Source organism: Centropristis striata, chromosome 23 (genome assembly GCF_030273125.1).
Source record: "Centropristis striata isolate RG_2023a ecotype Rhode Island chromosome 23, C.striata_1.0, whole genome shotgun sequence".
Lineage (NCBI taxonomy): Eukaryota > Metazoa > Chordata > Actinopteri > Perciformes > Serranidae > Centropristis > Centropristis striata.
This window is the reverse complement of record NC_081539.1, coordinates 25,978,470-26,005,519: the sequence shown is the minus strand read 5'-3', so window position 1 is coordinate 26,005,519 and position 27,050 is coordinate 25,978,470. Positions and strand designations below refer to the sequence as shown.

The 27,050-nt window shown below is 36.4% G+C and overlaps 1 protein-coding gene across 3 annotated transcripts in view; it reads left to right on the top strand.

The window, feature by feature from the left end:
* The window catches only part of slc12a7b (solute carrier family 12 member 7b), a 76,605-nt gene extending 50,080 nt beyond the window's left edge, over window positions 1–26,525 (top strand). Inside the window, exons 8-26 of one of the 3 annotated variants that reach the window (XM_059326633.1) lie at window positions 923–1,134; window positions 3,101–3,268; window positions 3,356–3,454; window positions 3,620–3,677; window positions 4,535–4,709; window positions 4,872–4,990; window positions 5,171–5,269; window positions 6,408–6,527; window positions 7,493–7,597; window positions 8,857–9,025; window positions 9,978–10,173; window positions 10,407–10,576; window positions 11,266–11,397; window positions 12,853–12,960; window positions 13,368–13,495; window positions 18,353–18,544; window positions 20,621–20,635; window positions 23,264–23,397; window positions 25,075–26,525. In XM_059326633.1, the coding sequence (XP_059182616.1) occupies window positions 923–1,134; window positions 3,101–3,268; window positions 3,356–3,454; window positions 3,620–3,677; window positions 4,535–4,709; window positions 4,872–4,990; window positions 5,171–5,269; window positions 6,408–6,527; window positions 7,493–7,597; window positions 8,857–9,025; window positions 9,978–10,173; window positions 10,407–10,576; window positions 11,266–11,397; window positions 12,853–12,960; window positions 13,368–13,495; window positions 18,353–18,544; window positions 20,621–20,635; window positions 23,264–23,397; window positions 25,075–25,166 (2,491 nt within the window). In that variant the 3' untranslated portion in view covers window positions 25,167–26,525. The remainder of the gene's footprint in view (window positions 1–922; window positions 1,135–3,100; window positions 3,269–3,355; window positions 3,455–3,619; window positions 3,678–4,534; window positions 4,710–4,871; window positions 4,991–5,170; window positions 5,270–6,407; window positions 6,528–7,492; window positions 7,598–8,856; window positions 9,026–9,977; window positions 10,174–10,406; window positions 10,577–11,265; window positions 11,398–12,852; window positions 12,961–13,367; window positions 13,496–18,352; window positions 18,545–20,620; window positions 20,636–23,263; window positions 23,398–25,074) is intronic. The other 2 variants (XM_059326631.1, XM_059326632.1) reach the window with 2 other exon arrangements.
* The last annotated feature ends 525 nt before the right edge of the window (window positions 26,526–27,050 follow it).

Sequence of the window (27,050 nt, the reverse complement as noted above, 5' to 3'; positions counted from 1 at the left end):
AGTCACATTGGACTGCTATTATTTTGAACACTACTGTATGTGCTGCTGCTGCAGGAGGTGTTCACTTAGCGATCTTTGTTTGTTTACAACAAGCACCGGACACTATGTGCACAGTTAGTGATGCCGGTTAATTCACAATCACTATGTTTATGATCAGCGGAGACTCTGTGCATAATTAGCCATGCTGCTTTGTTTATGATCAGCTGCTGACGTTGTGCACAGTTAGTGACAGCAGCCACAGCTGCGTCTCCCGTGTTTAATCTATTGCTTATGTGATCACGGTTGAAACTGTCGCTAAGCGATTACGCGACGATCGAAAACCATACGTCACCTCCGGACTCAAGTAAATCCCTCTGGGGCCTTTTTTTGTAATGGAGACACGCAGAGTGAGCAGACATTTGAGAGGGCGTGGCCTGAGACTTTCCCGGTGGCCACTCTTCCCCCTAAAGGAAACACGGCTTATGTAGTTTGCACTTGAAAAAAAGAAAGAAATATTTTATTTTATTTATTTTATTTTAACTTTTATACATTTTAATTTAAGTTTCAATTTGTGGAAGAAGAAGTTTATTAAAAGCTCACGTCATGCATGTAAAGAGTTATAATAAAACATTTCAAAATGCATGTGCAACTAGGTTAAATAAAAGTCTGTTGGTCCAGTCATATATTGTGTCATTGTAGTTTTCTTAAAATCTCGTCTCGCTCTCATGAACCAAATATCGTGTCTCGTCTTGTGAGCTGAGAGTATCGTCACATCCCTATTAATACTGTATAGAACCATATAATGATAATAAAAATAGCATCAGACTAGATTTGTCAGTCAGCCATAGTTGCTAATGAGGATGGCATTTAATTGTGTAGTAGTAATTTTATCAGTTTAATTAGCATGTCATTTTAAAATGTCCCACTCTCATCTTCTCCACAGTGTTTGCATGTTGGGAAACCGTACTCTGCAGAACCAAAACTTTGACAAATGTCTAAAGACTGATGTTATAGGCAACCTAACGGTCACCACCAAGCTGTGGAGTCTCTTCTGTGATGGACCTGAGCTTAATGCAACGTGCAATGAATATTTCGACAACAACAATGTGACCGAGGTGCAGGGCATCCCAGGACTGACCAGCGGCATCATATCAGGTGGGAACACAGTGTTTCCTGTGGAGGTTTTAGTAGCAGTGGGGAAAAAAAATCTCTGACCTATTTACTCCACGATAGTTTTCCAAAGTAACATGCACAACTCACTTGCATATTTGTCAAAATGACCCAGTTTTTTCTCACTTTATGTTATCCACTTATCATACTGAACCGGCCAGATTGCATTTTAAAATTGTTACAAAAAAAGGTAAATGGAGAGGCTCAGACAATGTTTGTTAAATACTAACATCTGTCGTGAACTGCAATGTTTTATTACATACAGTCCAAACTCAGAACATTCCTCATGTTATGTAATTGTTGGCCACGACAAACTAGTTTCACTCCAAACCTTCGATGCAAATGCATTCCTGTCATTTCTTGTAAAGAATCTGGGGCAAGCGTGTGCAGGTGCTGACTGATATTCATATGTGATTATTTTACTCTCTCTGCTTTCTCTTTTCTCCCTTTCCGTTCAGTTTTGTTATGTTTTGTATACTTTTGTTTCTCCCTAGTCTCTCTTAATTAACTTCTCTTTAACCATATCATCATCGTCCTATGGGGAAAAAATGTATTTAAAAAAAGGATTAATTTTTTTAAAAGTCTGATCTAAATAGTTTCCTGTCTCCTGGGTTAGTTACTTAAAATGGGGTGAAAACATCTTCTTCTAAACTTTCTTTGAAGATAATTTTTTTCAGTCATGTTTCTTCATTCGACTTAGAAAACAGGTTAAAAAAATTGTCAGGAGAAGTGTTTGTTGTTGCGATACTTATTTCAGCCACCATATATTGTGTTTAGTGTACATAAATACTTATAACTCACCTGAAAGAAAACATAAATGCTTAGTCCTATTTAGAACATGGGGTGGTGCACTTCAGCCTCTAGTGGCGAAAAGGAGTATTACAACAACAAACACAAAAAAGTTCACCTGCTAATTGTTGTTTTTTCCACCTGTCTTCACAGATAAAAGAAAAAGGAACTGAGTAACATCATTCACCAGTTCTTAAGTCATAAACAGAAAAAAAGACAGTTGAACAATTGGGAAAGAAACAATTTAGATTAGACTTGAAAATGTTTCTCCAAAAATTTATTCCGTACCAATCCTTGTTACATCTGATGTCAAACAGTTATATTCATTTTTAATTATGTTTTACTTTAGCTAGTGTTAGCGACATGTTGGATTCTGCTCTGTTCCTCTGGTTATGTGGTTAGATCAGCCAAAGAATGGAATTGTTTTATGACCACATTGTTTCAATGCATTAAGGCTAAAGTGGCACAAAAATGCCCATAGTCTAATTTCTCTCTACAACCAGCTCATGACTTCTGCCTCATGTCTCATCAGTCAAGTTTCTTTTATTGACTCAGGTCCACGAAACTGAATTTGCCCATTGATGCACAACATGGGTCTAAAGTGCCCCGACTAATTTTTTATGTTCTATATCTTTGCAATAAATTAATTTAATAATTCAGTATTGCAGGTTTTCCTCAATTTACTTGTTTTTGATCATCGTACATCCTAATTCTTTGTTTTCATTTCTTACTTTTTGAATAAAACCCCCTTTTTTATCACTACACTTCTAATGCACAAGGTCATTTTTGACCCAGGTTGTGTATTAGAAGGTGTTTATATGTCACCAATTCACTAATTACCAATTTAAAACCTGACAAAGAAGACACAAATTTTAACTATCCTATTTTGTTAAATTGGTGTTTTTCCAATGGAAATTATTATTTAGTGGCTCTAATAACTCTCAAATGTTAAAAATATCAGATTTTTCCAATGTAAAGTTAAACTTTAAAAATAATAGTTGCGCATATACTCAAATTGTTAATTTAGTGTATCACTTTTTGTATCACTACGCTCCTAATGCACAAGGTCATTTTAGACCCATGTGTGTAAACTTGATGTAATAATACAAAAACTATTTTTCTTCATAAAGTATGAAACCTGCTGTTTCCGTCTCTGTTGTAGAAAACATGTGGTCAGTGTACGGCCCTCTGGGTATGTTGGTAGAAGACAAGAAGTTGTCCTCTCTTGGGGGAAGTGACTCTTCCCAGGACATCTACCTGCCCTATGTAGTGAATGACATCACCACCTTCTTCACACTGCTGGTCGGCATCTACTTCCCATCCGTCACTGGTGAGACTATGACACACAAGCACTCGTTGTGGTTTACATTGCTGAGCATGAAGTTTAATTTATTTTCTGTTCTAACCCCTCCTCCAGGTATTATGGCTGGTTCAAACCGCTCAGGTGACTTGCGAGATGCCCAGAAGTCCATCCCTATTGGCACCATCCTGGCTATCGCTACCACCTCCTTCATCTGTATCCTTCAACCTTTTTAGGAAACTAATACCAGGAAGTCTTGACTAGAACTTGATCAGTACTTGTAGAGTGTGGGCAGAGTGTGCATGACAAAATGTAAAGGAGTAGGCTGGTTTACTGGTAGTAGAATGGTTTCATTTACTCTCCTGAACAGTGCTTTGTCAGACGTCAGCTGTGTGATTCTGTTCGGTGGCTGCATTGAGGGAGTTCTGCTTCGAGACAAGTAAGAGTTTAAAGCAGAGCACATCCTGGAAAATACTGAATACATGGACTATGTTTTTATAAAGGAATTAAGGAAAAAAAACAGTACACATTTTGTATCACTTAGGTTTTACACACCAAGGTTATAACAGTTTGGGATTTTCCATGAGTTTTAGTGTTAATTTAAGTTAGTTTTAATTTGTTTTTAGAGTGTGTTTTCTAGTTTTAATTAGTTTTTATTATTTGGAAAATGCTTAGTTTAGTTTGTATTAGTTTTAGTGTTAGTTTTTGTTTGTTGTAATGGGGTATTTGTTGTGTGCCAGATTTAAAAAAGTCACAAAAAATGTTGCCTTTATTTCCTTTGCCTCATCAATCTCAGCCCCAATACGTTTATTAAGTCATAAAACCAGATAGATGAAATAGATTTCATATCAACCAAAAAGGTTTATGTATGAAAAAAGTTGACAAAGACGAAAATGAAGGACATTTTCGGTATAATTTTAGTCAGTTTTGTAACCACAAAATACAGTTTCAGTTAGTTATCTTTTTTTTTTTTTTTTTAAGAACTCTTGTTTTTATTTTTATTTCAGTTAACAAAAATGTTTTTTCAATTCTGGTTTTCGTTATTTCGTTTTGTTCACTATAATAACCTGGGTACATACTCTTTTAGCATTAAAAAAAAAAAACAGTCATGAAGTTGATATGGGTAAAATTAAAATAGATTGTCTTTCAGTTTCCAATAGAATGTATGTCAAACAGGTTTAGCTATTTAATGTATTCTGTTTTTATTTAAGTTTTACACAGCGTCAACTTTTTAAAATCAGGGTTTTATAGCAAAATGGCTGTAAATTAAAATGATTAATTGGTTTTGCATTGCAGATTTGGTGACTCAGTGAAAGGGAACCTTGTAATAGGCACACTATCCTGGCCCTCGCCCTGGGTTATTGTGATTGGCTCTTTCTTCTCCTGCTGTGGGGCGGGGCTACAAAGTTTGACTGGCGCCCCACGCCTGCTGCAGGCCATCGCACGAGATGGCATCGTACCTTTCTTACAGGTTCGACACACACACACACACACACACACACACACACACACACACACACACACACACACACGTTCAACACAAATGCATTCAGAGAGGGCTTCATCCTCATGTGCTGAGCTTATTTTCACACTTGACTGTGTGTGTGTGTGTGTGTGTGTGTGTGTGTGTTAGGTGTTTGGACATGGCAAAGCTAACGGAGAACCTACCTGGGCTCTGCTGCTGACTGCTGGGATCTGTGAGATCGGCATCCTCATTGCCTCCCTGGACGCTGTGGCTCCCATCCTCTCTATGTAAGCATCTCTTATTGCATAGTAATATTACATGATCTCTTCCCATAAAAGCAGATCACCAGATAAAGTCCGTTATCCCCCAAGTGTTTGACTTCTTAAAGCAGCTTACAGTAAGTCATAAAGTGGAGATTTAGATGATAAATGAGTTGTTTTTCTGGGCCTGTTGTCTTCTTTCCACAGGTTTTTCCTCATGTGCTACTTGTTTGTGAACCTGGCCTGTGCTGTTCAGACACTGCTGCGGACGCCTAACTGGAGACCACGCTTCAAATACTACCACTGGTGGGTGATGAATTATTCATCTTGCAGGGATATTGTCTCTCTGCAGTTCTATCCCTACATTTACATTCTCACAGTGGAAGAAGAGGTTATTAGAGTCTCATCATCTGAGGCGCTTATAAAACTAGTTTTAGCCTCACTGGGGACATTTTGGGCTTTTTCATTAAAACATTTTAAACCTCAGCTTCTATAATAAGTTGACAATAAACTCTTAAACCTATATACAAACACTCAGATCCCAAAAGACAAAAATGTTTTTTGAATTTTTTAATATTTTCCACCAGATTGAGCCGTTTTCTCATGTTTGCCCTATAAGGCAAATACTTAATGCTGTTTTCCTGGTTCCCTCTAGAGCTGCTGCTGCTGTACTATGGAAAAATATCCCAAAAACCCCAGACTGTGAAAAAAATATATAAATCCTCCTAGCATTTAGTATACAGAAAATAATTTTTCTTTTTTTCATAAAAACAATAGTAATAGATAAAAACATTAAATCTGAGGGAAAAGATCTTGCTGCATGGACAGATTATTTCACTTGACAAGATTTCTTAAATTAAGATTGTTAAATCTAGAAATAAGCATGTTGAACACTTAAAATTAGAAATTAACTCTTAAAACAAGATAAATTATCTAACACTTCTAAATCTAAAGTTTTTTTTTATCTTTGTAAGAAACAAATAATTGTCAGGTCACTCTGCTCGGGCCAGTTCATCGCTGTTTGCAGCTTTAATTTATCTTGTTTTAAGAGTTAATTTCCTATTTTAAGCATTCAACATGCTCATTTCTAGATTTAACAATCTTAATTTAACAAATCTTGTCAAGTGAAATTATCTGTCTGCAGATAATGAATAGGACTGGAGCTGGTTTTACTCAGTGAAACTGTAAAATAATATTGATAGAAAGTTTTATGGCAGTTTTTGTCCTCAGGACTTCAGAGCAACTTTTGGGAGGGGATGCAGAGAGTTTACCTGTCAGGGACCGACTGTTGACATGACTAAGGCTTTTCTTTATAAAGATTCTAGGAAACTAAGAATCACACATGCACAAATTGTCGATTTGAACCGGTTTCATTTCATTTGGATATGTCCATGAATGTGCAGAAGACGTGAAAGAGCAATTCTGTTTTCTGTTTTCCCTGCAGGGCTCTGTCCTTCCTGGGAATGAGCTTGTGTCTTGCTCTCATGTTCATCTGTTCCTGGTATTATGCTATTGTGGCCATGGCCATCGCTTCCTGCATCTACAAATACATTGAATACAGAGGGTAAGAATCTCATTTTTGTCATATGTATACAGTAAATCATTGATAAGGATAAATTCAAAGATGACAGAAGCGAGGTTGCTCTAACAGAAAGGTCACTAATATTTTATTTATTTATTTATTTTACAAATCATTTTAAAATCCAAATGGTAATTTCAAATCATAATATACAGCAAAACATGATCTTGTAAAAAGGGTAACCCCAAAAGCTATCAGTAGCTTATAAACAGGGGCCCAGAACATCAAAATAACAATACAATATATTGTAAAAAAAAAAATAATAATAATAATTCCTATTTCTAACTGATTCCTATACCTAACCCCAAAAGTAATTACATAAATACAAAGAGTATAAAGTTTAAACACAATGACAAAAAACATCAGACACTGGTACTAAATCATCGGGGAATAAACTGATACATTATATACAGAAAAAAAAGGATTTAAGATGTATGTGATCAGAAATCTTGATATTTATTGCTATACCTAAATATTTAAAGTGTTGTTTGGCAAGAAATAGAGCGTTAAATGCAGAATTTCATATCTAATACAGGGGGGGGAAGCACAGATTCAAGGAAATGTGCTTATTTTTCTGATAAGCAGGCATGAATTACAGGATCATCCACTTTATTCTTAGCCAGTGAGGACAGTGTGATCTTTCAGAGAAAGATTCACTTTACAGAAGTCATTTTGAATACTAAATACAACAGCAACTTTTAGTCCTGCTGAGCTTAACAAAAGGGTAGTAAGAAAGTCATAGGAAGATTATTTTTACTAACAAATGTTGAAATAAAAAATCTTCTCACAGAGCCAAAGAAAGTAATAATTTAAATCACATCACACAGATGTGAAAACACTGTAAAACTGTTGAAATTCATTCACTAGATTCAGGTTTTAATAATTCTGTGTATTCTATTTTTTTGCTTCTTGTTAATGTTAATTTACGGTCAATCATTTGTTGTCTTCAGGGCAGAGAAGGAGTGGGGAGACGGCATCCGTGGTCTGTCTCTCAATGCAGCACGCTACGCCCTCATCCGCCTTGAGGAGGCTCCACCACACACTAAGAACTGGAGGTACGCTACAGTGTGTGTGTGTGTGTGTGTGTGTGTGTGTGTGGGCGTGTGTGTGTGTGTGTGTGTGTGTGTGTGTGTGTGTGGGCGTGTGCTGCATGTGGGCGTGGTTTCACAGTTGACATGGTGCCACCTGTCGCTGCTGGGGTGGACAAAGAGAGACAGGAATAGAAGCAGAGGGTGAATTTGATTAATCTCTTGGTCCTCTCTCTAATCTGACAGAAGAGGTTGATGAGCCTCATACTGTACACAGGCCTGTACTGGCTGACCTTGCACACCGCCTGTCCAAAAACAAGTTGCATTTACTTTGTTGGCATGTTCAGAGTGGATACTCTTCTTAGGGACGTGATGTTTCCAGTTATACAGATGCTTCTCATTGAACAAACACATGTACTGCAGGACTGTAAGGTCCCTATTCAACTCCAATGAAGTCTCCCTGCATAGCTGAGGAAGAGCCCACTGTAGTAAAGTTGCCACACCTTGAAAATGTGTGGGCAAAAGAGTATTTGTAAAATATTTATTTATTCTTTTTTTATTTTTATTTTTTTTATTTTAAATTTCGGACACATTTACATAAAAGACATACAAGTAAACAAGGGCACTGAGGAAAAAACAGAAAAACTTTTTTTGAGAAGAGCAAGTCGCCCCCACAAAGAAAACACAAACATAAAAAGGCATACATATCTTGAATGTATAAATCAGCCATTTCCATATTTAAACTATTAACTCCATGACAGCCAGAACAGAAAAATAGGAAAATATATGGCAACAAAAGAAACTTATCTATAAAACAATAAAATTAAAGTAAAGATTGTAGTATTGCTCTTTATCCCAATATATTGCTCTTTATCCCAATATTTTATAATTGCTAATTTTTGCCAACCATCTGATTGTGGCTTTCTTTTATTTTTTATCATAAACTTGGTCAATAAATAATGATGTTTTAGGAACGGTTCCAATTTAATATATTTTTCTTTTTTGAAAATAAAAAAAATCCCCAGAAGCAGAAAGGTGTTTAACAACATATTTTGTTCTTCTTGCAAACCTCAAATGATATTGATTGGTGATAATGTTAAGACAAGTCCTTGCTCAGACAGCCAAACTGTCACTTTGCGCCAAAATAGAGCCACATCTGGACAGTACCAAAACAGATGTAAGATGTCTTCCTGTAAAATATTTATTTCTCTGCTGTCCCTCACCACCTTGCAAAGTAATGACATCTGACTTTTTACCCCATCTCCTTTTTCTCTTCATGTGTCCAGGCCTCAGGTGTTGGTGCTCCTGAATGTGGACTCGGATCAAGCAGTCAAACACGTTCGTCTGCTGTCCCTCACCACTCAGCTGAAGGCGGGCAAAGGCCTCACCATAGTGGGAAATGTTTTAGAAGGAACCTATCTCACCAAAGAAGCAGAAGCAAAGAAGGCTGAGCAGGTAAAGTGGTGCATACACTGCCATGCAGTGTGTTTTAGTGCATAACTTTACAAGCAAAATGCAAATGCGGGCAAAAGTAATAATAATAATAATAATAATAATTTTTATTCATAAAGCACTTTTCAAAACACATGTTACAAAGTGCTTTACAAAGACAAGTTAAAAAAAGACATGAAACAACAGATAAAAATAATGTTACGGAATGACATAGTTCTGTGCAATTAAAAGACAGACAAAGAAAGGGAAGGTAAAGTTCAGGTAAAAAATATTAAAAAGGCTATTTGATAAAAGTATGTTTTAAGAAGAGATTTAAAAGACATCACTGACCCAAAAAGTATATTACCTTTGAGGTTGATGCAGGCTGCAACTCTAAACTTTTCATACAACTCTGTTCTACCAAAAGTGGGATTTCAGGTTTCACTTTTGCTGATAAAAACCCAATAAGGGATTTTTATAACCACATTCATTGTCAATCCATCCATTGCGTAGTAAAATCAACAAGATGTTTCTGTTTGGGCAGTGTTTAAAATTCACACCTGGGCCCACAAGTAGATCTGTTGTGTCAGTCAGGATTTACAGTTAGAAAGCTCTTTACACCTGAACTGCAGATGCACTCTGCCATCTACTGGTTGAATTGAGTATGTTGTCATTTAATTCTTTTTTTTTGTAGCCTGATTTGACTGTGTCCTCAAAAGCATTTTAATCAGTGGATTACTTTTTCTGCAAACGCATTCATGTGCAGAAGCTGAATTCCAGATTACACAGACTGCTATATGCAGTATTTAGACCCATCATTGTGAATTGTCCTGGATGGACACTGATAAGAGACTTGAATGGTAAATTTGAGTTAAACTGAGCAGCCATGCCATCTTTTATACAGGCATATCTTTCACAATAGGCAGTAATGCATCAATTTCCACCTCCCTCATATATTTTGTCTTTCTCTGTCCAGAACATCAAGTCTGCCATGTCAGCAGAGAAAACAAAGGGTTTCTGCCATGTTGTGGTGTCCTCAAACCTCAGAGATGGCATGTCCCACCTCATCCAGTCTGCTGGGCTCGGAGGCATGAAGCACAACACAGTCCTGATGGCCTGGCCCGGGACCTGGAGGCAGTCCAATGACCCGCAGTCATGGAAGAATTTCATAGGTAACAAAGCAAGAGACAGTTTAAAATGAATTGGAGTACATGTGTTGGTGTAGAATTACAACATTACTGGTGGCAATTACAGAAAATTACAACTAAATTAATAAAAAAAATGAGCCAATGATAATACATCTTCCAGTCTCTCCATTGACAAAACCTTCATGTCCCAGAGACAACACATCCTGATAGACAGGCCATGTTTCTCATAGACTCTCTCTTTCCCTCGTTCCATCCAGAGACAGTGCGGGAGAGCACAGCAGCCCATCACGCCTTGCTCGTGGCTAAGAATGTGGACAGTTTCCCCACCAACCAGGACCGGCTGGGGGAGGGCACCATCGACGTGTGGTGGGTGGTTCACGATGGAGGCATGCTCATGCTGCTGCCCTTCCTGCTGCGACAGCACAAGGTGAGTGTGTGTGCGCGTGTGTGTGTGTGTGTGTGTGTGTGTGTGTGTGTGTGTGTGTGTGTGTGTGTGTGTGTGTTTTTGTACTTCCTACATAGCGAGGACCGGAACATGTTTTTAACCAACAGAGTGAGGACATTTTTGTGAAGTGAGGACATTTTTGGCCGGTCCTCACTTCTTTAAAGGCTTGTTTTAGAGTTCAGACTTTGTTTAGGGTTAAGGTTAAAATTAGGTTCATGTTAAGGTTTCATACACAATGAGATGGATAAATCAAAAGAAATAAAGGCAAAATTTACTGTGACCTCTTTTAATCTCCCACCCAACAAATACCCCATTTAAAAAAAAAAAACTAAAGCATTTCAAAAAATAAATATTCAACTAAAACTAGCAAACTCACTCTAAAAACTAATAAAAACTAACTGAATTTGAAAACAAAAATTCACAACAAAATAAAAACTAAAAAAAATGAAAAATGTAAAACTATTATAACCTTGCTAGGGAATTCACTATTCCAACAAGGGCCCTCACAAACATAGTGTGTGTGCGTGTGTGTGTGTCTCAGGTTGTGTTGTGACATCCTTATAGCCTACAATTTATTTTTCACGTTTTGTATTCCTCTCTGTCTATTCATGCCCAAAGTCATTCTGATTTATTCTGACCGTCCATAATAACTGCGTCTGTCCGTCCTCCAGGTGTGGAGGAAGTGTAAGATGCGCATCTTCACCGTGGCCCAGATGGATGACAACAGCATTCAGATGAAGAAAGATCTCCAGGTGTTCCTTTACCACCTGCGACTGGATGCAGAAGTGGAAGTGGTGGAGATGGTGAGGATTTGTTTGATAAAGTAGCACTGCATTACATCCTGCAATGGTGCTGATGCAGCACTACACTGGAACCAGGCTCATGGTCCTCTAATACAGTGGCTTCATACAGTTTGTTGGGGATGTTCATCTTCATCAATCCTTAATACAAATCTATATCAAAGCATTATTATATAGGAACCAAAGGAAACAGTTAGAAAAACAGTTTCTCTGTCATTTACATTCAGTTGGCCAATATGCTACTTCTACAGTCAATTCCTACATATTTTGTACGGTTAATGGGGATGTTTTGTACTACAACAGATCCTGGAAGTTTTATCCATGAAATCAACAATATTTATTTTATAGTTGTTATTGATGTTGTCACCTCTTTGTAAAAAAGGCTTTTCTAAATTTGGGTAGAATGTACTGTAAAGGGGTATTCACGCCTGAGGTGTTTGGTTCGTTTGAAACAAACTCTGGTGTGTTTCATCAGATAGTCCGTTTGGTTTTTACTGGTGTGAATGCTCAAACAAACTCTGGTGCGGACCAAAGAACCGGACTCTGGTCAGCTAAAAAATGGGGGTTTTGGTTTGCTTCCAAGTGCACCAGAGTTGGGTTTCTGTAGGTGAGAATACAGTCCCAACCAAAGGAAGGAAGAGAACCTAAACATTCTGGGTTGAATTTGGGTGGAAATTTGAGAATCAACATCAGGCAAGGGAGTAGCAAGCTTAAAAATGTCTCTTGGACAGATTTGGTCTAATGATGAATAAAGGCCCTTATTGAAATATGATCAGACGATCACATGACACACACACAGAAACAACAAAGTTCTCTAAATATTAAGCAACAGACTGGTGGCTAATGGATTCACCAGTACAATAAAGTCTGTGACTTGCTTCAAAAAAGCTGCAGCTGAAACCTGAAAGCCAAACAAACTTAAAGGGACAGTTCACCCTAAAATATAACATGCATATTTCCCCCCCTGTTGTTAATGTGAGCAGTTTAATGTAGGAACTATACAAGAAGTAAATGAATTCCTCCATGAAACTGCTTAAAACAAGGTGTGTGGATTATCTTGAGTAACTGGGTCGCGATTTCTGGAAATAGATGCTCATTATTCCAACAGGCTGCCTGATAAATAGCACAAGTAAGTAAGTAAGTAAGTAAACTTTATTTATATAGCACCTTTCACAGACAGAAGTCACAAAGTGCTTCACATAGAAATCATACACATAACATAAAAATGTACATACAAGTTTTAAAAGACCAAAACAACAGCAATTTAAACAACCATAGCAGTCCCGAAACAATTAATCAAAAGCCTGAACAAATAAAAAGCACAAAAGGTAAAATAAAAAAAAAGGATTATCAATTTTTCTTTGAGTGAACTGTCCCTTTAACAAATTGCTGGTCAGCAGAGATTTTGTACTGTTCCAAACTGTACTAACAACAATATTTGTGTCGTCTCCTGTGCAGCACGATAATGACATCTCAGCCTTCACCTATGAGAAGACTCTGGTGATGGAGCAGAGGTCTCAGATGCTCAAACAGATGCAACTTTCCAGGACTGAGAGGGAGAGAGAGGTAATGTACACTTCATTAACCTGAACAGAACCTGCACTCACAGTCCGTTTGTCTCTGTAGTTGAATTCCAATTCAACACAAGTGAATGCAGAGTTTTTATAGTGTGTGTTAGATTAGCTACTAATACAATTAGCTCATAACCATCTTCAAGAAGATGGAATTTAATTTGACTGAATGTTGCTTGCATTTCAATTTGCAATTTGATAGTGTCCTGTTATTATCACAAACTATTTAAGTAGCTTTAACATCATACAGGTCAGACTCTTTGGGTCATTCCCATGAATAACTTCATGGTTAAATCCAAACAGTATTTTGGTCAAATTTGGCCTCCTGATGCGTTACATGACGTTTGGCCCCTTTCCCTGTTCATCTGCCACCGCTTCTGTGGGCCACGCGACATGGTTCAGATTCAGAGTATCACTGATGAATCGCGTAGCTCAATCCGGAGGAAGAACCCGGGCGCTGCCGCCAGCACCACCCTCAGCCGGCAGTCCTCAACCGTGGAGGACACCCAGGAGGACGAGGTAGCCGATGTTGTCAACCCACTGCCCCTCACTGTTAGACACACAAGCCTGTCTTCACAAAGCTGCATCTTTGGCTGCAGTTTGCTTTTGTTTTAACCACTTTTACGAACATCGTGGTTTAACATCTGGACTCGGAAAAATTATTTTTCACATATTTATCAGATGTCAAAATATAGTCAGTTATACATGACAGTAAAGGAGTAGGAGTAATAAATACTGGCATGGTTTCAAGACAGTAGTGCCATAGGAAATGTGTTTCCAGTTATTTTTAATATTAGTTTGTACAGATCAACATAGTAAATTACAATAGATAGAAGGGGGAGGGCTGCACTGCAAAAATGTGTCTAAAAACAAGATAAAAACACTAAATTTGAGGGAAATTATCTACCTAATTTCACTTGACAAGATTTCTTAAATTAATATGATTAAATCTATAAATAAGCATGCTGAACTTGAATTTGTTTCTTACCAAGATAAAAAAAAAAATTTAGATTTAGAAGTGTTATATAATTTATCTTGTTTTAAGAGTTAATTTCTTATTTTAAGCGTTCAACATGCCGAATTCTAGATTTGATAATCTTAATTTAAGAAATCTTGTCAAGTGAAATTATCTGTCCATGCGGCAGATTTAGTGTTTTTATCTTGACACACCTTTTTTTGCAATGTGGGTATTTAGAGGAGCAAACCACAACAATACAACTAACACTATAATGATGTCTGTGACTAATGATAGTAGTAGTGTTGGCAGTTAATATAATATAATACAAAAATAGTAATAGTAGCAGTAATTCTAATAGAAATGAAACCAATCATAATAGTAATAGAAGCAGTGAATATAATGTAATGAAAATAACAGCAGAAGTATCAGTAATAGCAGCAGGAATAACAATAGAAATATGACTGTAGTAATAATAGCAGCAATTATTATTTTGAATAATCTTCTTTTAAACCAGATGTGTCTTGAGTATTGCATTTAGGCCCATTCCTAAAGTATCAAACAAGAAATGGAACTCTTTTCTCTCTGGATAATCCATCATGCTCTTTTACCATCTGTGGGCTTATCCATAGCATCAGCTCATGGCTGAGTTACCATGTGCATACTGTGTACTACTAGGACTTGATCAAAGTACTTAGATGATGAGTAACCATGTTACATCAGAGCTTAAGCTGCTCTGCTGCAGCTCCGGCTGATCAAAACCAATTCAGTTCCAGTCCCAGTCAGCTCAGGACTACAACTTAGCTAGTGTAGCATTGTAAAGTCTGAATAGTGCCATCAGCCCTTTTAGTAGGGTCACTGACAAACAAGTCCATACCAAGGTTATTATAGTTAATGAAATAACGAAAACTAGAATTGAAAAAACATTTTCGTTAACTGAAATAAAAATAAAAGCAAGAGTTTTTTTTGTTTTTTTTTTAAACCATAACTAAACCATAACTAAAACTTTATTTTGTGGTTACAAAACTAACAGTAAACTAACAGTAACTAAAAGTAACTTCAATTATAGTAAAAATATCCTTCGTTCTCGTCTTTGGCAACTTTTTTCATACATAATCCAGTGTTTCTATTAGAAAGAGGATTCTGTTAGTGAACCTGCAGGAACACATGGTAAATATGTTTACTGAGACTGGGATGTCTACACTCCAACCAAAATTCAAAACACCTGGAACTGTAAGAGTTAATAACCTTATTGGGGCTCAGATGGATAAACCAAAGGAAATAAAGGCAAAATTTATTATGACCTCTTTCAGTCTTGCACCCAACACATAGCCCATTACAAAAATACTAAAACTAACACTAAAACTAATAAAAACTAAACTAAAACTAAGCATTTAAAAAAAAAAACTAAAACTAGCAAACTCACTCTAAAAACTACCTGAATTTGAGAACAAAAATTCACAACGAAATTAAAACTAAGACTAATAAAAAATCCAAAACTATTATAACCTTGGTCCAGACAGAGAAGCTGCTTCGTTATTATGAATAGCATTAATCTTTTACATCTGACAATTAAACCACAAGTCCAGACTGACCAACAGTAGTACTGTATAGTCATTGAGAGCTGCTTTGTGAACAACACCCTAGTGCACGTTGAAAATGCTGTCTGACTTCCTGTTACCTCCATAGTCTTACCTCATCACCCTCCCCAACAAATGTGAGCAGAAAGAGTGAACAGTATTGTCTCAGAAACCTGAAAATAGTGTCAAACATTTGGATAAAAATCTTCAGATTTATCCTGATATCTAAACAGCTTCTGACATTTATGTCAGCTTCACTTGTACTGCAGACTTTAAAATTGGCCACTGTACAAGTTTTATTAACAATTTCAGCTAGTGATGGGCGAATGAAGCTTCATGAACCATTTTCTTTATTTTCTGAGCCCACTAGATGGCGCACTCTGTTCACCAAAGACCTGAAAGCATATTCAATTACCATTGCTTGAGCCTTTTTCTTTTAACCAAGTGCGCCATCTAGTGGGCTTAGAAAATACAGAAAATGGTTCATGAGGCTTCATTGGCACATCACTAATTACAGCCTCACAGGGCGACCATCCCAGCTGTTGTTTTTTACCCACGACTGCTTTGTACTGACCATTCTGATTTGACAATACTGTTCTCTCTTTTTCATGGTAGTTTAACCCTAGTCATCCCCCTCCCTTCCACTCGGACCTGTAACCCACCTGTACAGTCACAGCCTCAGCTAGTAGTCAACAAACATAACAGGTAGAGAACATGAGGGTGACTCTCATGAACATGGTACAGCTCATAGCAAACATCCAAGAGCATTGAATACATATTTCCTTCGACCCTTTATAACATATACAATCTAAAGTCACTGTTTAATATGAATTTATAATCTATTTGAAAAATTTTAAATGTATTTTCGGACATTTTAGAGACATTTTGAGCAACAAAATTCATTACCGTAACACATTTTTAAATAGAAATAAAAAAACAACTAAAGGTTTTTTTTTTGTTTTTTTTCCTTGGCAAGCACTTCAATATGCTCAAGGGTAGGGGGTATCACCAAAATGTATTTTAATATAAAATACACATATTTTAATACAAACAATTCTATCATTAACATTTAACCAATTTTTCTCATCAATTTTCATTCAGATTTTGTTCTTTATACATTGTTAAAAACCATTACATTTGATTCAAATCTGTTAAATTATACATTTTTAAACAAATGTATATTTATTTTTTAAGTAAAGTCAGTATTTATTAAAGTAAAAACATATTTTTTAAGTTTATTTAATATTTATTAATTTATTAGTGTGGGGAAACCATGAATTTTTTCATCTGGATGCATTACGGTAATGAATTTGTGAATCAAAAATCTGTTCAAAAATATAGAAAATATTGTTTTAGCACAAAACAATGAATTGTGCCTCATTATGGCTATATTGTTCATTCATATAAAAGTGAAATATATTTAATTAACAAAGTATGTCCTTATAATCTTCACAGACATATCTTAGACTGGCTTTATGAGAATCACCCATGGATGTCCTCATTCAGACAGTAAAAACTGTATATTTAAATCAGGGAGCCCTAAATATGTTACAGCCTGCTGTTTTATTAGCACTGCCTGTGTTTTATCAAAACACGTCATGCATTTATGAAATATGAGCTGGTACCAAGCAGCACAGACGTTATAATCCATATCTTTATGAAGACCGATAATAATATTTTATTATCATCCTTTGTCACTGGCTGTGGTTATATAACTCTTGACATTGCACAGGCACAGGAGCAGTTGTTGTCAAATGTAATAAAAGCAGATTATTCTTTATTCTAATAATTATGTATGATAATCCTACTATGCTATACTACTGCTGTGCTGTATTATCCCTGCACTATCCCTGCACTGTAGGCTGCTTTATAGTTGTTTAAGTAACATATTTTGAGCATGTGTAGTAATCTTTTGCAGCCCTGTATCTGGTTGAAACACTTGAATGACATCATGTTCCTGGTTCGTTTACACCACCGCTGCTGTCTTCTTATTAGTCACCCACAATGTTGTGTTTCACCCTTTCTGAAGCCTCCAGTCTGCCTAGAGAAACACTGTCTTGTGATTCCACATGTATATTTGTTCTTTTATGGTCCATGTGTGTTGCTGTAATTGTTGAACAGGTTTGTATTAATCATTTTATTCTCCAGCATGGTTTTATCCAACTATTACCAACTTGTAGAAGGAAAGTTATTGGTTTCCCTTCTTCCTTGGTTTGTTTATTCACCTCTAGATGGATTACTTACTCCTGTTTCTCTCCACACACAAAAAAAGGTGTGTCTAAAAACCAGATAAAAACAATAAATCTGAGGGAAATGATCTTGCTGCATGGACAGATATTTTCACTTGACAATATTTCTTAAATTAAGATTTTTAAATCTAGAAATAAGCATGTTGAACACTTAAAATAAGAAATGAACTCTTAAAACCAGATAAATTAAAGCTGCAAGCAGTGATGACCAAGAAAATAAAACCTTTAGATTTAGAAGTGTTACAAAATGTATCTTGTTTTAAGAGTTAAATTCTTATTTTAAGCGTTCAACATGCATATTTCTAGATTTAACAATCTTAATTTAAGAAATCTTGTCAAGTGAAATTATCTGTCCATGCAGCAAGATCATTTCCCTCAGATTTAATGATTTTATCTTGTTTTTAGACACACCTTTTTTGCAGTGCATCAAGTATTTTCTCTTTTGGAAGTATCTTGGACTACCTGCTTGTCGTCCTGTCATCAGGTTTTTCTTCCTTACAGTCCTGGCTGTTGTTTTGTTTCCATCTTTCCCTTTTTAGACGTCTTCTTCCATTCTGTTCACCTCCCCTGAAATATCTCCCGGTTCAATTCCTCATCCTTCTCCCTCCCTTCTTTCCAGGCTCAGCTCATCCATGACAGAAACACAGCATCTCACGCCGCCATCAATGACAAGGCTGAGGCCACGCCCGAACAGGTCCACATGACCTGGACCAAGGACAAGCTCTTCACAGAGCGCAACCGCAACCGCGAGTGTAACGCCAACGTGGCTGTACGAGACCTGTTTAACATGAAACCGTAAGTAGAAAACACAACCTCTGTATATTTGTAGCTTAGGCGGTGAAAAGAAGGGAAAGTGAAAGTTTGTTTGTGTAGATGTGTAACTTTATAAAGTCAAATCTACTGTATATGTTACTGAAAGATACTGTAAAGATGCAGGTACCAAATATAATGTTATCACATGTACCTTGTGAGAGGCATTTGCACCATTTTAATAGCTTTTTGCAAGTTTAAAATGTCAAAACATCTTAAAAATCAGGGCCTATTCACAAAACATGTCATCCTACCACTAGAAGGACTCCCAAACAGCACTAAAAGTTCCTACTAAAGAATTTAAGAGTAGTGATGGGCGAATGAAGCTTCATGAACCATTTTCTTTATTTTCTGAGCCCACTAGATGGCGCACTCTGTACACCAAAGACCTGAAAGCACATTCAATTACCATTGCTTGAGTCTTTTTCTTTAAACCAAGTGCGCCATCTAGTGGGCTTAGAAAATACAGAAAATGGTTCATGAGGCTTCATTGGCACATCACTAGTTAAGAGTTTCCTTTTTAGACAATGTTCATAAATCTGCTGAGAAAAACTTTTATGAAGAAAAGGAGGTGCTATGGATGGTGTCATGTTTTATAATAAAGTGATTAGCTGTCTTGGGCCTTGGGCTATTTTTCTATCAGTGAATTTATGACGGATATTTTGCCATATATAACCAAATAAATATTTAAAATAAAATTGATGCTACTGATTTAACAGAGTAATACAGGCGACTTATGTGAAAGAAAGAGTAGTTTAGGCTACTGACTAGTCAGATGTGCAGATAACTGTCAGCCTCTTACATGTCTGGCAGCTTGTTAATAATTAGCAGGTATCCATATAAGAAGCTTCATAATCATAATTATGACACTGCAATATCCCTGTCTGAGAGTGAGAGGTGAGAGCAGCTTTTACTTCTGTTAAATTTCTTCTTTGGAACTGATAAACACATACAAAATTCAAACATTTGGAAAAAAAACAATTTGAAACATTTTAAATGTTAATAATCATGACTAAATTTATTGCAAATATTTCTCATCACTAAAATGTAGTGATTCAAACTAATGTAGTAAAAACAGTGAGCATATAACCATTTAAAACTATAACTGCTACGCTTCAACCAGGAGAATGACATTGAATAGCCTACTGAAGATAAACTTAATTTTATGAACTTGTACTTATATTTTCCTAAAATATTTATTAAATAATTATTCTTAAAGGATTTTTGCATGGATGCTACTTTTTAAATGTATATTTTAAAATCTCACATACCCCCATTTGAGAACCACTGCGCTACGCAGATAATTTCACTTGACAAGATTTCTTAAATTAAGATTATTAAATCTAGAAAGAAGCATGTTGAACGCTTAAAATAAGAAATTAACTCTTAAAACAAGATAAATAGAAGCTGCAAGCAGTGATGAACTGACCCCAGAACTGACCAGAACTCCGACACCGGAGCTCGTTAAGGAAACAAATAGCTTTACATTCACTACACCAGTGGCTGAACTATCCCTTTAAGATGTTTTGTGAATACGGCCCTGAAGAGTAAACCGCAGCACACACAGTAGTGACAGTGGTTGAGGATGGTGCCAAAGCCTCGGTGCAGGAGGACAGCATGTGTAGCTGTAGTAGTAGTGATAAGCCTGGCAGGGTGAAATGGGACGACTGCATGGCGTGTGCATTCAGGCTGCATTTGGTGTGTGCGCATGTGTGTACACTTCAGCCATTTCAGTCTTAGTGCATGGCCAGACCACGCAGATCACGTGCACACCGTGATAGACTAACACCTTCCCATCCCATACTGTCCACACTATCAGTGTGTGGACTTCATCAGGTGTGTCCCAGTCCACTTCTATTGGATTATAAAGTTTGTCATTCAAATTGTGAACACGTCGTGAAGCCTCACAGGACAGGAAGAAGCAGAGTATTCACGGGTCACCTTTGGGTGGTCACGACGAGCCGTTTGGGACAGTTGGAAGCATGCAGTGTGGTGGAGAGAGCTGGTGTAGGAAGCATCTAAGCCTGTTTCTGTTGTTCTGTCCCATTTTCCTCCTTCTAGAGAGTGGGAGAGTCTGTAAGTGGCATTCTTTTTGCTCTAGGCCGTATGTGTGTGCTGCTGCTGTGGTGACTGTAGCTTTGTTCATTGTCCTCCAGCTCATGTCCTTGCACCTGTCTATGTGTGTCTGCATCCATGTTTGTGTGTCCTAATGGTAGTGATGGGCGAATGAAGCTTCATGAACCATTTTCTTTATTTTCTGAGGCTTCATTGGCACATCACTACCTAATATGCATGGACTTCCTGTTCAAACAGTACATTGGTGGAAAAGCCTCCATTAATTTTGCATGTACCATATAAGACATTATTTGTATGCAAGAGCAACTTTGTGCTTTCCATTTACTTTTTTCATAATAATAAGCCATTACAAATGCAGTACAAAATCTAAATTTTGTCTTGACCAAGGTTATTATAGTTAAAGAGAACTAGAATTTTTGTTAAATGAAATAAAAATAAAAACGAGAGTTTTTTAAGAAACGATAACTAACTGAAACTGTATTTTGTGGTTACAAAACTAACTAAAACTAACTAAAATTATAGTGAAAATGTCCTTCGTTTTCATCTTTGTCAACTTTTTTCATACGTAAACCTTTTGGTTGATATGAAATCTATTTCATCTACCTGGTTTTATGACTTAATAAACTTATTGGGGCTGAGATGGATCAGACAAAGGAAATAAAGGCAACATTTATTGTGACTTTTTTGAATCTGACACCCAACAAATACCCCATTACAAAATAACTAAATCTAACACTAAAACTAATAAAAACCAAAACTAAAACTAAGCATTTTCAAAAAATAAAAACTAATTAAAACTAGCAAACTCACTCTAAAAACTCATTAAAACTAACTGAATTTGAAAAAACTAATCCAAAACTATTATAACCTTGGTCTTGACATGAAAATGTAAAACTTGTTCTTATTCATTAGAATGGAAAGCAGAATTTTGTGAAATTGTCTCGACGTCGTGTGCTTTTATTGCTTTGTGATCTAACATGTGATGATAAAGAGGCAACATTTAAAGAGACAGACAATTATGGACAATGTTAATTAATTATTAATACACATGATTCAGTTTGTTTGAAAGACTACAGCATGTACATTAGATATGACAAACTGAACAATAATAATCACCATGTGGACTTCAGGCTGTGATGCTGCATGACTTGTTTGTCTGAATATGCTGCCTCTTTATTTGGAATTGAATAGTCCCTTAACCTTGCCTTGTCAATCATTGTGTTTGCTTATGCTTTAACTAAAATGCTATTTTAAAAAAACATTATTGATGTGTTATACTGGTGTTTTCTTTTGAGGCACACAGTCTATTGATGCTTTATTCCATAAGCAATTCAGTAAAACATGTTGTTCCCTTCTGTTGTATAACCCTTAAAAGCAGATCTTTGTTTTATTGAGTTTTCAGCTGTACTGTAGATAAACGACTTCTTAATTTAAATAAGATAATAATTAGGAGTTCTGCCATATTGCTACAATAGATCTTTCTCACAGAAGGCATTTTGACATGTCTCAGTAGGTACAGCACAGGTGTGAATATGAAAATAATTTTTCTGTCATGTCCCAAATCCATACTACATACTACTAATATACATTGTGTCTTACATACTAATCATCATATATACTGCTTTTTGTAAACTGTTTTAGCAGTTAATAAACAAAAACATCAACATAATTCACAATTTTATACAAACAGGAAGTGATGAGATTTGTGACTTAAGATAGTGACTTCTCTAGTGTTAAAAACATACAAGTTTATATATATATACTCCAATGTATTACGTATGTTTTATGGTCAGTATTGCTATGATAATAGCTTGTTTCCTATTTGATGAAGTTATACACTACAGGCCAAAAGTTTGGAAGCAACTTAAATTTTCTGTTCACAACGGCTTTCTTAAAACCAGTATGGATTCTTTGGATTTTTGGATGTGTTTACTGCATGATCAGACTTTACCTTTATTGATTGAACCATTTTCCTCAATTGACCTTTATGTATACATTGATGTTACCAGACCATTGCTGAATAAATGTTAACAAAAGAAAAGAAGGGCTTAGTTTTAGGGTTGAGAAGATTTGGAAGAGTCACAACTTCAGTGCAGAAGTAAAAAAAACAAATAACAGTTTGCATTATTCACTTTAGCTCTTTGGCTTTTGAGAGTTTGGATACAAAAATCCCAATAAATCTCAACTGTGTTCATATCTCTGACAAACTCCCACAGAAATGGCTGAAATTGAAGCAGCTGAGTAAAGAAACAAGAGTTCAGATTTATACATTAAGGAAAGAAGGATACACAAAGTCTAAGCAATAAAAACCCAAAGACCTGATAATTATAGTAAAATATGTTCTAATAAGTGACTCTTTATATAATAATCACATTTAATTTGTTGCAAAGTATAGCAATGAAACTATGATCTTTTTTTGTACAAATTTGATCTTGCTTCCAAACTTTTGCCTGTAGTGTAAATCTACAGTACACTTTTTGCATCTCATAAAGCCCGAAGACACACAACAACCACCGAACATCATCACTGAACCCCTACCTTATGATATTTAGGATATTTAGTTTAGCTTAGGTAAAAATGTTTTCTTCATTGCTGTCCTACCTCACTGTATCCTTTCTGTCAAACTAGGAACCAGTCAAATGTCCGTCGGATGCACACAGCTGTCAAGATGAATGAGGTGGTGGTCAACAAGTCGCAGGGAGCTCACCTGGTTCTGCTCAACATGCCCGGACCACCGAGGAACAGAGGAGGAGATGAAAACTGTATCCTTAAAGCAGCTGTAATATATAGTTTTCATACCATCGTTTCTGCTAATACTCACTTCTGATTGGCTGCTGGGTGTCCATTAACTCCTGATAAATTCTGTTCACTGTTCTAAATGAATGCACTGCCTGCATAGCATCAGCCTGTATCTAAAATGAGTAACCATAGCAACAGGGACACAGTCAGAGCCTTCGTTTACAGTTTATTGCAGTTATTTCCAACAGTGGTGATGTTCTTCAGTGCTTCAACACCACAGGGTGGAGACTGTAACCGCAGGCCGTCTCAACTTATTGATACTTTGTGTCTCAGAAGTGATCGTCTCACATTCCAGTCAATATTCAGCTCGCAGCTTCAGGCTGCTGCCAAGAGTATACATGGCCGATCATTTGTTTAAAAAAATCTTGATATTGGTTTGGGGGCATTGACATGGCTGGATAGATGACTAGACTGCAAAAAAGGTGTGTCTGAAAACAAACTAAAAACACTAAATCTGAGAGAAATGATCTTCCTGCATGGACAGATAATTTCACTTGACAAGATTTCTTAAATTAAGATTATTAAATGTAGAAATAAGCATGTTGAACACTTAAAATGAGAAATTAACTTAAAACAAGATAAATCAGGGAACACTTCTAAATCTAAAGTTTTTTTTATCTTGTTAAGAAACAAATAATTGTCAGTGCACTCAGGCCAGTTCATTGCTGCTTGCAGCTTTAATTGATCTGGTCAGAAAGAGAGGGAAATACACAATGCCCTACAGGATATCTTATCTAATATGAGAGTAAAACTATGTTTTTTGGACACATACCTCAGGAATGACCAAAAAGAGATAAATAATTAATAAGTATCTTGCTGGTGGCCTGTAAAAAGAGTATTACCAGGAAATGGTTATCACAGTCAGTCACTTATTTAGTTGTTGTTGTTGTTATGGTTGTTTGTTTTTCTTCTTATTACTTGGATATAAACAAAAATTTTATTTTGGCATTTAGTGTAGACAACAGATGAGAGAAGTTTGCTCACATGATGTATATATTATAAATGTCTGATTTTGAATGTCAACAAAAAATAAATTACTAAAAAAATAAATAAATAAATAAAATAATAATAATAAAATAATTTTAAAATCAGTCCTAAAATGGACGGGCAGCTAGTGCAGTGAAACTAAAATAGGTGACATATGCTCATACTTTCTTGTGCCAGTTAAAAGACGTGCAGCAGAATTTTGTAGATCAATCAATCAATCAGACTTTATTTCTATAGCACTTTTCATACAAAATAAATGTAACACAAGTGCTTCACATAAAAAGAAAAATAACAATAATAATAATAATAATAATAAAACATAGAAACAAGCAAACACCCTCCACCCTGAGCCTCCATCCACCATCCTATTAAAAACAAAGCACAAACTGAGGAAGCTCCATCATCTCAACATGTAGCAGTGAGGAAACACTGGAGGCAGCTTAGAAATGATTTAGATAAAATAAATAAATAATAATAATAATAATACTAACTAATAATAATAACAATATAAAGTAAAAAAGCTAAGTAAGTTTGCTCTTAAAAATATGTATAGTGTAGTGACTGTCCACAGTGAAGAGTGGAGGGATATAATGCGTGTGACTGGATGATGAAATGATGATGTCACTGTTTTATTTCTTGACTGCTCCTCTCAGACATGGAGTTCCTGGAGGTTCTCCTCGAGGGTCTGAACCGGGTCCTCCTGGTTCGAGGCGGCGGCCGTGAAGTCATCACCATCTACTCTTAAAAAAAAAAAAAAAAAAAAACTCTCTACCCTACCCTGCACACATGGGCTGTTGCCATGGATACCGGTCACCGGGCATTTTTGGGGAAGAAGCCTAATCTGGTTTTTATGAAGGGCGGGGGGTTGTTGGAAGGCGGGACCACTTGTGACTTACAGAAGGTTTGAAGGACCTCAGGATGAAGGAAAACGAATCAGTTGACTGGCTGAGCGAGCGAGCACAGTGTGTGTCCACGCCGGGCCACCGTACCCCCGCACAGGGACGATAGAGCATAGAGACACTTTATATTGTTCATTTAACTCTGAAAACGTTGTTATGTTCTGTTACATTTTCATATTCTTTCCCTCTTGTGTTGATGTTGTCACGTTACTGGCACTCACTGTGTAAAGAAAAGCAAAGAAGTGAATGTGTGATATGGAGCTGGTAGTCTTTATGTTGTGTGGTGCACTCTGGGAGGTGCAGGGACGTCTGCTGAGAGGACAGGCTGTGCAGGAAGCTCATAACAATACATACTGGATTTTTGTGCTAAATGTTTTCATTTAATGTAACTTTAAAGAAACTGGAACTACAGAGAGGGAAAGCTGTCTAGAAGCTGCTGGTTAGGTTGCAGAACAAGTTTACCCATAAAGCAGCATTGTAGTCGTAGTATTCTGTGCTTGTCCATGATTAGGTGAAGGAGCGACCAGCGGTTGAACGTGCACCACATGTTGGATCACCTTCTGTTAGTCACATGGGAGCATTTCAGATATTTGGTACTTGATCATTGGTCAGCATCTCCCACCCTTAAAGAACACTATTGTTTTAATAGGGAAAATAGCCATAGTTCATATTCTAGGACCCTTTGTAAGCTCTATACAATGACACATTACATGTATACATATTTATGCTAACTGAAGTAGTGCTCAGTTGGGAGTAACTAGGTTTTTTAATCCAAGGGCTGTTTGACAGCATGCAGTAGTGTAAAGAAATAGTAGATTTCTAATTTGGTTCAAACTTTAAAGTTGCCCTCAGAATTATTTTTGGCTAAATATAAAAGCACAAACTGACATGAGATTTAGCGTAATTCTTCCCATAGCCACGTAGTTTCAGCACTGTTGACTTTGCACTACCTATCTTTCAGCACTTAATTCATTCATCGTGTACTCGCAGCTGTTTCTGTCTCCTGGTCAGTTCACCACGACATTCTTCTTCTACATTCTGCTACAAGTGGAAAAAAATACTGCTTAATGAGCTCATGAAAATAGGATGCAGACAGCAAGTAATTCCATGCTATTTAATACTCATGTTTCAATGTTTTTTTTATATATATATAATATTTTACCAAACAAAACTCTTCAGGCTTTGAGTCCCAGACTGAGTAGATGCATTGTAATGAGCATGTGTAGGAGAAAAAGTGCCAAAATGACTACAAAAGAAACTGTGGAAGTATTATTGATGAGTCTTAAAGCATGGCCATACTGTAAACGCAGCTTTTTACATTGACAATCTATTAAAAAAAAGAAAGAAATTATTTTCTTAATGATAGAGATCACCCCTTCCCTTTTTAATTTTAAGCACTGAGAAACTACTTGTGCAATTTCAGGGCATTTCAAGCCTTCTAAATGCTGCAAAAAGATTTTCTGTCAGATGTAAGAAGGAAAACAAATTGATCCCTTCCTCATGTTTACCTCCACAGTTTCTTTTTTTAATTAGCTGTGCAGTATTTTGTAAAGCAGAAAGTCGTATTCTCCTGCACGCAGGGAAATGAGAACTTCTGATTGTCAGTTATGCAACATCTGTGTTTTGTTGTGTTTTTGTTCAGTTGTTGATGTATGCCTGTGCAACTATATAGTTATGTCTCTGTAGTGTTTGTTACATTTTAATTGATCTTCAGTTACTTTAAGTGTTAA